Source organism: Astyanax mexicanus, chromosome 7, assembly GCF_023375975.1.
Source record: "Astyanax mexicanus isolate ESR-SI-001 chromosome 7, AstMex3_surface, whole genome shotgun sequence".
In the NCBI taxonomy this organism is placed as follows: domain Eukaryota; kingdom Metazoa; phylum Chordata; class Actinopteri; order Characiformes; family Acestrorhamphidae; genus Astyanax; species Astyanax mexicanus.
Window position 1 is genome coordinate 41035976 of NC_064414.1, and position 14459 is coordinate 41050434.

The following is a 14459-nucleotide window of genomic DNA, read 5'->3' on the forward strand; positions in this document are numbered from 1 at the left end:
TAGCCAATATATAGCCTTGTTTAATCTTTATATTTTTCTACTGATGCTAGCTAACTAGCTGACTGAGAGACTTATACTATCCAGCTTTAGCTAGTTAGCTACACCAATCTCAGTGAACTAGTGCACACATTCCTTTAATCTAGTTTTTTTGTTTTTTCATTTTAAAACAAGTCTTTATAGAAAAACAATGTATTGTCAGGTTTGCTGTAAGTGTCAGTCAAAGTGAGCACCAAGCTTGCTAAAAAATACTTTTAAAACATGTACCATGGAGCAGTCTCCATAATATATTCCAGTCAGAGTGAATGAATAACTTATCTCCTTAGTTCTAATTCTGTGTTTCTGTGGTTTAACTTTGTGTAAATAAGCACATAAAGATGATGATGAAGTTTGCTGTTCTGATATCTCCATGTTTGCAGTCGGTCTTGTATCAGTGCTATTAGCAGTGCTGTGTTTGCTCAGGTATCCAGCAAAAGCTGTTACAGCCTGTTTTTAGACTGAGTTAGCAGAGGCACACACCGGTTTCATTTGTTATAATATTTTGACCTCTCCCTTCTCAGGAACACTAAAACTTTCAGTGGAAAAAAAAAAAAAACAGGACGTCTGCTTGAACTAGCTTAACGCTAACTAAAGCTACCAAACAGACCCAATCAAAACATTGAAAATCTAAGCTTAGTATAAATAAATAGAAGGGCTTTACCAACCCAAATAAACAGTTTTTAGGAGAGATCTGTGTGTAGATTAACATCATAGATTCGTTTTTAAATACAGTTTTACCCATCAGCACGGTACACTATTATCGGCCACCTTACTTCTGCTTAAATTAACCCATGTTAAATGTTAAATATGTATACCCAAGCCCAATTATTTTGGTGGCTGAAAATGTGTGTAATAATGCTTATTTTCGAATCACTTTGCTTATTTGCACTGAGCACTGTGATTATGTGATCCAGCGGCTCCCAGTGGTGTACAATGAAATCGCTTTTGTCCTGTGTGGGCATCCATACGTTGCTTTTTGCAGTGTAATTATTAATGCTTAATAGAAATTACACTTAACCCTAGAACACTAAAGCTAGATGATTTTCACAAACACTATTTTTTCATGTGATTTTCATTGTGTTGCAGCTGTCTGAGTTGCATGGGGCTTTAGGACTCATTGATGTCATTAATGTTATGGTTGATTCCCTCCTCCCATCTATGTTTTTTTCAAGAGGCGTACGTTAGTGATAGAGAATAACATATTTTATGAGTGTAATTTACCTGATTTTAGTGTTTGTGTGTTTAAATCAGGCGCTCACATGTTCCAGAAATGGGTGGACCAAAGAGCAAGTTCCCAATAGCATTATTATTTTTTTGTTTGGACATTACCTGTTAAGGATTCCCTGATTTTCCAATAATTATTCAGCTTTTTTATAGGGTCATCCATGGTACCTTTTTATTTTATGTGATGTTGTATGTTGTAAAATTAAAGAAGTGTTCCAAAACTAATCATACAGTGTAATCCCAACGTTAGTGATGATGTTACTAATTTTAATGTTAGTTTAATCTAGGGTTGAACCCCATAAAATGGACAGAACGTTAATGAATACTATAAGGCAAATCCTGACTGAGGAGTAATACTGCACCTCTATTATTGTCTTGCTCTCCTCTCCCAGACAGGGCAGTCCAGCTGTGTCCTGCAGGCAGCTCAGTGCAGTGGTCAGGCTTTTCAGCACGGACGCGGCTCTTCTGAAGCCTGAACATGGACCCATACTGTCATTAAACTCACAGTTCTCCACCAGCACCTCCAGCGCATCCTGCAGCACAGTAAACACAGAGGAGAGAATAAATGGGAGAGGGTGCAGGAAGAACATTCCAGCTACAGATATATTATAGTAACTGTGATTGTTATAATAGCAGTACAGGAAAGTACAGAACACATATAGAAAGAGCAAAAGAGAAAGAAAAGAATGCATCAGGTACTGCATGTGACGACACTCCATAAGCACTGACCTGCAGACAGGGATCACAGAATTGGCTGAAGCACACTCTTTCTCTCTTTCTCTCTCTCTCTCTCTCTCTCTCTCTCTCTCTCTCTCTCTCTCTCTCTCACACACACACACACACACACACACACACACCCTCTCTCTCTCTCTTTTCTCTACCTCTCATCCTCACTCTCCCTCCACCCCTCTCTCTCTCTTTTCCTGTCTGTTGTGCCAGAGCGTCTTCTGGATGACCGCACAGCGACACGCGGCTTTGTGAGTGCCGGAGAGGAACCTGTCATTTTCCACTTGTTCACAACATCCTCCCCAAGGGGATAACACACACACACATGTAGACATGCACCAACACACACACATACACACACTCACACACACAGACACCTTTCTTTGTCAAGCACACAGTTGTTGCAAGTATGAGAATGAGTGAATTATAGTCAAAGCACTTTCCTGTAGCATTTAGTTTATTTTTATATGCTGCGTAATTCAATAAAGTCCATATTGGTATTTGAATGTTGAGCCTTAGCTGTTTTAATCTTAATCAAAAATGAAGGAAGTTTATGACATTTGTTAGATTCTTTGCACTTTGTGATCAGTAAAGAATTGTACATGAATAATACAGATTTACTAGCTGCTGGTAGTGCTCATGGCTAAGGTTAGCTAGCCTTAGCCATCTAATGGTAGTTCTCTCTCCAGTAGCATTAGTATTTTAGCTAGCTTGTCGCTATGATTAGCAAGCTTATCGTTAGCTTTAGTTTTCTTCCCAGTAACACTAGTGTGTAAATTAGCTTGTCACTAAGGTTACCTAGATCGTTGCTAAGGTTAGCTAGCTTGTTTCTAGCTTTAGTTATTTTTTCTAGTAACATTAGTGTGTAATTTAGCTCGTTGCTAAGGTTAGCTAGCTTGTTTCTAGCTTTAGTTACTTTTTAGTAACATTAGTGTGTAATTTAGCTCTTCGCTAAGGTTAGCTAGCTTGTTTCTAGCTTTAGTTATTTTTCCTAATAACATTAGTGTGTAATTTAGCTCGTTGCTAAGGTTAGCTAGCTTGTTTCTAGATTTAGTTATTTTTCCTAGTAACATTAGTGTGTAATTTAGTTCTTCGCTAAGGTTAGCTAGCTTGTTTCTAGCTTTAGTTATTTTTCCTAATAACATTAGTGTGTAATTTAGCTCGTTGCTAAGGTAAGCTAGCTTGTTTCTAGCTTTAGTTACTTTTTTCTAGCAACATTAGTGTGTAATTTAGCTTGTTGTTAAGGTTAGCTAGCTTGTTTCTAGCTTTAGTTATTTTTCCTAGTAACATTAGTGTGTAATTTAGCTCTTGCTAAGGTTAGTTAGCTTGTTTCTAGCTTTAGTTACCTTTTCTAGTAACATTAGTGTGTAATTTAGCTTGTCGCTAAGTTAGTTAGCTTGTTTCTAGCTTTAGTTATTTTTTCTAATAACATTAGTGTGTAATTTAGCTCGTTGCTAAGGTTAGCTAGCTTGTTTCTAGATTTAGTGACTTTTTTCTAGTAACATTAGTGTGTAATTTAGCTCGTCGCTAAGGTTAGCTAGATTGTTTCTAGATTTAGTTACTTTTTTCTAGTAACATTAGTGTGTAATTAAGCTTGTCGCTAAGGTTAGTTAGCTTGTTTCTAGCTTTAGTTATTTTTCCTAGTAACATTAGTGTGTAATTTAGCTCGTCGCTAAGGTTATCTAGCTTGTTTCTAGCTTTAGTTATTTTTCCTAGTAACATAAGTGTGTAATTTAGCTCGTCGCTAAGGTTAGTTAGCTTGTCAGTAAAGGTAGTTCTCTCCCCAGTAGCATTAGTATTTTAGCTAGCTTGTCACTAAGGTTAATTAGCTCGTCACTAAGGTTAGCCAGCTAGCCAGCTCTTTGCTAACTTTTGTTCTCTTCCCGATAAGCATTAGTTGACAGCAGCTAGTGTGAACGCAGTGTTGGTGTTATATACTGTAGCTAGTTAAACAATCCTGCATTAAAAGAGTTGTTGGGTCACATTTGTGGATATTGATAGATATTATTGATGCCCACAAATCATATAACATATTTTGTGAATCGTGCAATTGAATTTTGAGCTTACCATAGCGTTTTTCTTGAACAATATTGACTGGTCTTTTTTTGTGCCCAGTAGACCTATCAGTGTGCTCTTGTCACTTTTTACTTTGTCTGCATGTCGTGTGCTACAAAAAAAATCCATGAGAAATAAATGGTCTGACAGCAGCTATAGTAGCTAGTGTCGCAGGGTTGCAGGGTTGGTGTTATATACTGTAGCTAGTTAAAACAACTCTGCATTAAAAGAGTTGTTGGGGCCACATTTGTGGATAGAGATGTGAGCAGAAAGTTCATTCAAACATAAAAGCTAATAAGCAAAACTCCCACCAGTTTTTTTTTCAAGGGAGGCAGTAACAACATCAACAGAAACAGCTATATCATTAGGAATGTGAGCTGACAGGAATCTTTTTCACACATTGTCATATTTGTGTCTGCTGTTCATCAACACATCCTGCTTATAGAAATCAACGGCAAGAAATGTGTTTTTACAGATTCAGAAATGTCTGAGTAAACATTGCCTAATTAAATGCAGTGAAACAAATCTTTCTATTCTTCCACCAGTTACAACTTATCAATCAAAGACTCTAAAGAAAGAAGTAATGTAAAGAAGAACAGAGTCTAAAAAGATAAACTACAGAACAACGGAAACAGAAAAGAAAAGATCCTGTATTTGCTGTACTTTTACTAGCTAAAATATTAGATTATGTTGGTTGCCTGTTTTCTCTGGGCTGTTTTCTATGTGAATTTACTCCCCCAAGCAGTTTAGCTTATTTCAGTAATTCTTAAAACTAACAAAAACGTAAAGCAATATCAAAAATGTAATTGATCTGCACTGCAATAGTCTTTTATAACTTTGTGACCAGGGTTAACAGTGTTAAAGTACAAATGTGGTTTGAATTAGACATGTTTCATAAAAAAAAAAAAAAAAACACACAAAGTACAAATTTATATAATAAATAACTTAAATGTAAAACTTAAAATAAAACAAAAATGCTATCCAGGATGGTCCTTTTTTATTAATGGTCAAACCTGAAATTCTGTGTCTGTAGCTCTCCAGCTATCCAACAAAGAATCTGAGTTTACTTATAAAACAAGATATTTCTACTGTCAGTCAGAAATAATAGTATTAATATATTTAGAAAGGACCTCTGGACAGACGTGGCAGAAGAAAAGGTGTAAAGAATTTGACAGGGATGGGGGTTAGCAGCAGCATTTACCCAGAGCTCACACTTCAATGAGATGCTAGTCATATTAGATGTGCAGTGAAACTGCAACATGTTAAGGATTATTTGTAAGCATGCTTGCAGTGAGCTGATGGGTAGAAAATACTGACAGCGAGGGAGAGAGAGAGAGACGGCGTGAATGGAAATGACATAAGCAGCGTATTTGTAGCGATGTGACGAGACTGGCAGCCAAGCTCAGGGATCGTCTGCTAATGCTCAACGCTCCTGCTGTATTCTCATCTTAAACTCCCATTTCACAGGCGGAGATTTTCATATAATGCCATACGATAGATCAAGGGTGTCAGACTCCAGTCCTAGAGGGCCAAACACATTTGGAGCTGCCAAAAGATGTTAAGACATTTCTGATAGTGGAGGCAGACAGCGTGTTTACTCAGTGTGTGCTGTGTAGTGGTGGAAGGGCAGATTTGGCCAGATTGAGCTGATTTGAGTGTGTGCAGCTGATTAATAATGACTGATGGGACTGCTTGCTAGTTAGGAATGAAAGGCAAACCAGAGCAAAGCTGGTATAGCAAGCATGACACGACTGCAAAAAAAAGGATTTAGTATTTCTTTGTCTGGGGCTAGCAGATCCAGAGGCGGTATTTCTGAAAAGACCAGCTACTGACTGCAATATGAATGGGATTTCTGGCAACAGCAATCCTTCACTTTAACGAAAAGACCCAATCAGCATGCAGTTTGTGCTAATTATTTTTTTACTAACCTTTATTTTACCAGGCAAAACTTCTTATTTACAATGGCAGCCTGGCACGAGGCACAGCCTCTTGAAAAACAACACAACACACAAACTAAATGGAAAGAGAGAAAGCGAGAGAGAGGAAGAAAAAAACATTTATAAGGTGTCTAAATTACTGCAGTTACAACATTCAGTGATAACATCTGTAATAGCATTCTTAAAATCGGACTTTGATTTAAAAGCAGTCATTTTTAATGTAAAAATACTGTTTGTTTTAGGGATTTTCAGCGTGATGAGTCGGGCATTGCGCGTGTTATAAGCAGAGGATGACAATTTTTAGCAGTGAACAGTGCAGCTAGCCATTAGCTAATTAGCCTAGCCACCTCCTAATCTCCCAAACACACCGGCTCGCTACGGTATGGAGATCTGCGCAGGCGCAGTGTAGACAGGACGCTGGTCTTCCATGCCAAGATGCCCCTAAGGGAACAGACCTGCAGTATGCAGGAATGAAGGAATGAACTGCTACAGTGATGTGCACATATGAAAATGTAAGGGGTGGTGAGCTGTACTGTGCCAAATCAAAAAAAAAGTTGGGACACTATGATCAGGAGATTGTTGGTTTAAATCCTGTTTATGTAGCTTGCCATCGGCTACTGGAGCCCTAAGAGAGAGGGCATTTGCCCTTGCTCTCTCTGTGGGTGGGTAGATGGCACTCACTCCCAACATCACTCCAAAAAAGGGTGATTTTGATCAGCACAAGGCATCTGTGAGCTGATGTATCGGAGCCCAGTCACTATGCTTTCCTCTGAGCGTCCTGTGATGCTACTCAGCAGTTTAAAAAGAGGCGGTGGCTGACTTCACATGTATCGGAGGAGGCATGTGCTATTCTTCACCCTCCTAATGTTGTGGCATCACTAGTGATAGGAGAAGGCCTAATAAGTGTTTGGGTAATTGGCCATTTAAAATTGGGAAGAAAATGGGATAAAAAATTGAAAGAGTAGCATGAGCTTCTCTTGGTTCGAATGCATCTAAGATGGACCATCACACAGTAGAAGTGAAAAAACACCAGGGTCTGTAGACCGTAAGCTTCCATTACATATTAACCATATTAACCATATTAACCCCAGTTCAAATCTGAAGGAGGGAATATATTGGCTAATCAACTAAACATAATGCCAAAGAGTACAAACGTACACAAACTCTTGGTTGATGAGTTTATATACTGTGTATAACATACAATAGTAAATAACTAGGCTGTAATTCCCTTCTCACAGAAATGCTGTGATTAAACATAAACCCATACACACATAAAACCCCATTTATTTATTAAGTTCACGCTTTAAAAAATAGTTTTTTTTTAGGTTTTTTTTATACAGTAATAAAGGCAATGCTTATAAAGTGCTGTGGAGGAACAGCCAGTCCCCCTGTGTGAATAATGAATTGTCCTTTCTTTTCAATAACTGCAACCAAACGCTTTCTTCTAGCTGTTAATTAGTGCCTCACAAAGCCATGGAGAAACTGTTGCCCACTCGTCCGAGCACAACTACTGTGTTAAAAAATGCATTTTTCAGGTCCTGCCACAACATCACAGTACAGTTTATGCCAGGACTTTGACTAAGTAATGGGAACGGCTGGAATTAATATGATATATATATACTGATGACAAAAAAAGAAAAAAAAAGAACTGGCTACCCTTCTAAGTACTCTTCAGTGTTTGTGGTTTATTTGTAAGTCAAAATAGTCACATTATCTAATGAAATGCCATGTAATTGAATTGGGAACACTGATTGTTTTGACTTATTTGTCTTAAAATAATAAAAAATCTTTTCCAGTACTGATTAAAAAAACACTCCACCAGAAGGTGTCCATCATTGCACTGCAATAATTATGGCTGTACAATAAATCACATCCTTGTGATTATCACAAGAATATTGTTCATGATAAATGCATTAAAAGCTGAGATAACATTAATGCTAATTTAACAGTGCAGGTGCAACGTGTGAAAATTGTTGAAGAAAAAAAAAAATGTTGAGAAAATGGGGTGTAGAAAAGGAATGAGCATACACTTGTCCTGAATGAATCTCGGCTTAATTTAAAGTAAGAATCCCCCCTCAATGTAAACCCAAGCTTAAATAAAGAATGATGATGAATTGGGAGGTCACAGGTTCAAACCCCCACTCATGCAGCTTTGCCATCAGCTGCCGGCAGAAAAATTGGCCTTGCTCTCTCTGGGTGGGTAGATAGCGCTCTCTCCCCACAACACTCCAAAGGCTGATGTCGCTCAGCACAAGCCGTCTGTGAGCTGATGTATTGGAACCGAGTCGCTGTGCTTTTCTCTGAGTGCGCTGTAATGCTACTAGGCAATGCTGCACCAGCAGCAGTTCGAAAAGAGGAGGTGGCTGACTTCACTTGTAACGGAGGAGGCATGTGCTAGTCTTCACCCTCCTTGTGTGTTGGGGCATCACTACAGTCATAATGAGTGAGTTGGGTAATTGGCTGTGCAGAAGGAAGGGAGGCCAAGCATTTACGCTGTCAGTTCACGCACTTACTCCGCAAAGCTAAGATTACAGTATTATAGTCCAGTCATATCAAAATTGGGTTTATTAGGCATTAGGTATTACTATATTAATGGAAAGGGTAGTAACATGATAAGTCAAACTTCATTTTGTTACAAAATGATCCAATCATGCGACCCCACACAAGGCACCAGGAGCAGATAGCTTCCACACCTGGTACTCTGGACCACTCCCAGGCTCGAAAGCTGCTTTCTTACTCGACTGATTTAGCAGAGCAAGCCCCTAAAAGGGTTGTGTGAACACGCCATACCACTAATAATGCCTGCATTAGACACACATAACCGCAAATGCATTCAGATGTTTCTTTTTATGAACTACATACAGACTTATTTTATCATACATACACATACCCACTCACCCACACACACACATTCTCCCAGGGCTCCCCTCCCAGCAGTGGTTAATGAGTGTCTGAGGCTGGTAATGCTGAGGCCAAGAGGTTGAATGCCTGCTGTGCTGAGGATGGCAGCAGTGCAGCTTCCCGGGGAGTGTGTTAGAAGCAGACACTAACAGTCTACACCATTCAGCTGGCTATTTCACTTAAAATCACATTCCTTTCTTGTAGGATTGCCATAAAGCATATTTCTGAACTGGCAATCAGCCTCAGCTCATCCTGTATGCGAGGTGTTATACGTGACCAGGGTTAAATTCATGTTGTTGGCTGAAGGTAATCATAAGTGCCCGACCAATGGAGTCAATAGAGCACTTACACCTTTCATTTTAATAGAGGCAGGATTAAAACATGTGCTTTTGCTGTAGACCAAGGTTTATTTGGGACATAGCAGTAAGGCTGTTATGAAACGAGGCAGTTATGGCTAGAAAATGTTGAAATTCCAACAGTTTTTGACTAATTATATCTAAACTTTAAAATTGGTGTATACCCATCCAATGCCAGCAAAACAGTAAATTATGTAAATTTAAAAAGCTTTACTCATACTTCAGAACAGCACTACACCTCCAGACTATGATATGACGGAAATGAGGATCATTGCTAGCCTATAAGCTAAAGCTAGGTGATTCTCTTCTCGCCATAATCCACTACCTCTAACTTCAACTTGCTAACAGCACAGCACCCTGAAAGCAAATAACATATGATTTTTGTTACAGATTTAAAACTATGCTACATAAAAGAAAAATCAGTGTTTCATTCTGAGGTTGCATAATAGCAATAAACCAGAACTAAACTCAAAACAAGATACAAGAACAGACAGGGCTACTAGAATTAACACTGACTAAACTAACAAAATAGAAAACAAAGAAACCGACAAAGGAAACAGGAAACAAAGGAATATAAATACAGACAAAAGGTAGGAAAGTAAACTAGGAACACCTGGGCAACAGGTTACAGGAGGGCGGAGCTACAAATGAAACACAGCTGAAAACACTTAAGGTGGAGACACACAGGACCATGTGGGGAATGACACAGGCATGAAGGAGAAAAGATAAACAAACACAAAGAAAGCAGTAAACACACAGAGACAGAACAGGACAGACATGGAACTGGGCCAGGACATGACAATATGTTTGTTAAACAACATCTACGCATGTTTGGCCTAATCAAATTCCTATACTAACTTTTGTATTTATAAATCTTTCTTTTGGATAATTTATATTTAAATTGGAAGTGGCCATGGCCTAAACCTGGAATTTACGTATATTAAAAAATGATGATGTGTACGATTTAGGAACCATGAAAAACAAGTCTGAAAAGCATTCACATTAATACATGCTTTAAATCTACTTATTAACTGCAGTCATATGGAAGTCAAGAGCAGTACAGCACAAAGATAGAAATACAGACATTTGTGTGTGAGTGAGAGTGTGTGTTTGAGTATGTGCGTGTGTGTAAACTCCTGCTGTGATTAAGTGCAGGAATGCAAGAGAGCACAGCCCACAGGATTGTTAAAGAGATCGATCCATCTGTGTTGCTGCTCAGTGGACCACGCAGTAGCATCACAAGGCCACTGGCAGGGCATCCAGTGCACTACTGCAGCTCCCATAGTGAAGGGAAACAACTCACGTTCCCTGCTCATTAATGTTCTAACACCACGCACTGAGCCATTGAGCCTCAACACTTCAGACACACACACACACACACACAGATATGCACAGATCAACCATAACAATAAAACCACTGACATTAAGTGACGTAAATAACAGTGATTATCTTGATGCAGTGACACAACCTGTTAAGAGATGAGACACACCTACATCAGGAGTCGGCAATAGGCCAGATGTGACCAGCAAGCATGAAACATCTGGCCCGTGAGGTTGTTCGAACTATAATAAACGTTAATGAAAAGAAAAAATAAAGAAAAAGATAAAATAAAATGCTTTTCTGGTGAGCTTTTGTTTACATTCCTCCCCTGTCTCTCTGTCACGCTCGGCATGACTTTAGTTTCCTCCCGTTCTCATTTTTCCGCCTGTTCTTGGGCTCCCTATCTCCTTATAAGGGCGTTCTTTCCAGGCCGCGTCCCAATTCACAAGCTGGACCGTGACCCTGACGGCATGGGTTCTATACCGCGTGAGGAGTGGTGTGTTTATTTATTTATTTTTTCCTTTCTTCTTGGGTTTACCTGCTTTAAGATCAACTGTTCTGCAGTTGGGTTCAACAACCCTCTGGGCTGGAGAGCTAATAGTCTGTAGCACTCCATCCCATTACACTTCATTTTCCAAATTGTATAGTTTTGGACGTTTGGATGTATAGTTAATTAACAGTAAACAATACAGTGTAGCAAGTGAACAGCCAAATTATGGGCAAGTGTAATGATTTGAGCAACTATGACAAGGGCCTAATTGTGATGAATCAGAGCATCTCTACAATGGCAGATCTTATGAGTATTCCTAATTTCCTAATTCCTAAATTCCTTCCAAAATTGTACAGTACAAGACTAGCCTGTTTGGTCAGATCATACATAAAAAACAATTGTAATTGATGTTAAAAAGCATATGCTGGCTATATCTGTTGGAGACCTACAGAAACTTAGGCAGGTGGTTTTAATGTTATATTCAGTTGGTTTCCACACACACACACAAACACTCATGATAGACACCTGTAAAAGGTGATTATTCAGTATGTCAAGCTTGTGCATCATGTGCTTCATGAAGGTCAAGGACTGTGAGTGAAGGAGGAAAAAGCTGCAGATGAATAAATCAGTGCTGGGGGTCTCTAGGGGAGGGGTCTGCACTGATTGACACCTCAGCTCACTGCTGTACTTGAGAGGAAATCATGCCTGCAGCCTGTGCTGGAGTAGACATATCATATATCTCAGTATCTCTTCTTTTCTTTTGTCTTCTCTTTTTGTCTTCTTCTTTCTCTTCTGTACTCTACTCTTTTCCACTCTTCTATACTCTTCTCTACTCTACTTATCCCTTTATTTCTCTGCTCTTCTCTACTCTACTTATCTCTTCATTTCTCTGCTCTTCTCTACTCTTCTTATCTCTTCTTTTCTTTGCTCTTCTCTACTCTACTTATCTCTTCTTTTCTCTGCTCTTTTCTGCTCTTCTCTAATCTACTTATCTCTTCTCTACTCTTTTCTACTCTTCTCTACTTATCTTTACTCTTCTCTTCTCTACTCATCTGTACTCTTCTCTACTTATCTCTACTCTTTTCTACTCCAATATACTTATTTTTACTCCTCTCTCTACTCTTCTCTACTTTTCTCTACTTATCTCTACTCTAGTCTACTCTTTTCTACTCTTATCTTCTCTACACCTGTCACCTTGTCTTCTCTCCACTTTTCTTTACTCATCTTCTCCTCTCATTTTCCTTTCATCTTTTCATCTGTATTTTTCTTGTCCTCTAACCTCTTCTTTGTTTTTTTTCTCATCTTTTCTTCACTTATCTCATTGTCCCTTCTCATCATCCTCTATCACCTCTTATTGTTTTTTCTCCTATCTTACCTTTTCTAAACTTTTCTTGTCATGTTCTGTCATTCATTTTAGTTTTTATCACCTCCTATCTCATCTATGCTCTCATGTTCTTTTACCTTCGGTTTTATCATCTTCTCTTCTTCTATGTTCTCCCATCTAATCTTTTATATAATCTCTTTTTTCATTATCTTTTATTTTCTCTTTGTTCATCTCTTATATTTTCTTTCATCTCCTACATTATTTTATTTTATCTTGTGTTCTATCATCCCTTTCCTGACCTTTTTTTACTCTCTTCTCTCATTATCTCTTTTATCGTCTCTTGTGCTGTCTTATTCCATCTTCTGTTTTCCCCTTTTCTAGTCTTCTTTTAACATTTTCTCTCACCTTTTCCTTTTTTTCTGAGCTCTTCTCTTTTCCCTTCTTATAATTATTCATTTTTTCTCATTCCTCCTGTTTTCTTATTTTATTGTTTCTTTTTTTATCATCTTACCTTATCTCTTTTTCTTTTTTGACTTCCTCAGCTCTGTCACCTCACACTCACGTCACTCTTTAATGTCTCTCTGTCCATCTTTTCTCTCTCTATATTCTGTGTTCTTCTCTACCTCTTTGACTGTGACTGGCTCTTGTGTGTTCTATGCTCTGCCCTTTTTTGCTCCCTCTTTTCTTTCTCCCTCTTTTTGTGCTTCTGTTTCCTTCTTATCTCTGTCTGTGTGTTTGTACTCTGTTCATGACTCACTTGTGCTCTCGTCCTCTTTTAAGAAAGACTCACCAGCCATCAGTCCAGTGTGTGTGTGTGTGTGTGAGAGTGCAGAGCCTCCTCTCCACATGCGCTGAGGTCAGAGGTAGCTTTACCTCACAGAAATGACTGTTGTTATTATCACTCCCTGCTGTTATCAGACTGCAGTGATTCTGGTAAATCTGTTTGCTTTGAAGGCATGTTTGCTCCGCTGGCGACTGAGCAATCCAGATTATGTATTTTCATTAATATCTGATGAAGCTGCTGAGCAGGTTCAGATCAGCTCAAGGGTGAATCTGTATAATCTTCATGCTGGCTGATTTTAATCACGCTTCCATGCTTTTGTATTTATGTTTCTCCATAATGCTCCAAATGACCTTGCTTTATTTCAGATGGAAATTAAAAAGTTTCTTTTGTTTCATCTAAAGCCCAGTTCAGACTGGATTAGTTTTACCTGGGGAGGAGACATGCACTGTGATTTTAATGTCCTGTGGTCGGTGTCCTGTGACTACTGATAAAGAGCTAGAGGATGACAACACAAACTGTGCCTCAACAGATTCAGAGCTTCTGTTTATGACTTTATATCTACAAGGTGGAGCAGCTAGATAGGAGTGTGTAATAGTGAAGTAAAGACAAAGCACAACACACACTAAGGGTAAAGATATACTTGGTGTTTGGCCATGCGTTTGCATAGACCAGGTGTTGGCAATTAAGTTTGGCTGCAGGCCAGATATGTTCCAAGCCATTACGTGGCGCCACAAAAAAAAATCTGTTTTGGAAAATGAAGTGTAATGAGATAGAGTTCTACAGACTAGTATCTCTCCAGTACAGAGGGTTGTTGAACCCAATTGCAGAACAGTTGATCTCAAAGCAGGTAAACCCAAGAAACCCAAGAAAAACGAGAACGGGCCAAAAATATAAACACAGAACACACAATTGCACAGTTACAACTTTCATATTCGAGTCTATCAATATTATATCTTTAATATGCATCCTATTATTCAAACACCAGTGCAGTAGAGACTAAAATGTCTCAGAACAGAATATCTGAATTAAGCTATGTCTAAGAAACAATGATAAATAACAGTGCAACACATCTGCTGCTGTCATTCAAAAAACATGTTACATCCTTTTTTGCCATTTTTATCTTGACTCTTGCAGTTGTTCTATATAGTCTATCAGAATTCCATGATGAAAGGTCTAATGCTTCTGTCAGGTTTGTGAAGCAGGAGCAAGGAGAGGATGCGGAGAGCGGACGCAAATGCAAGGTATTTATTATAAAAAAAAATGTTTTAACGTTTTTACAAATTTAAAGTAAAAAAACTCAAATGG

General features: G+C 38.6%; 1 protein-coding gene across 1 annotated transcript in view; it reads right to left on the reverse strand.

Annotated features, from left to right (window-relative positions):
- The window catches only part of dntt (deoxynucleotidyltransferase, terminal), a 191565-nt gene that overhangs the window by 157369 nt on the left and 19737 nt on the right, over positions 1-14459 (reverse strand). Inside the window, exon 4 of the mRNA XM_049481653.1 lies at positions 1623-1793. Coding sequence (XP_049337610.1) covers positions 1623-1793 — 171 coding nt within the window. The remainder of the gene's footprint in view (positions 1-1622; positions 1794-14459) is intronic.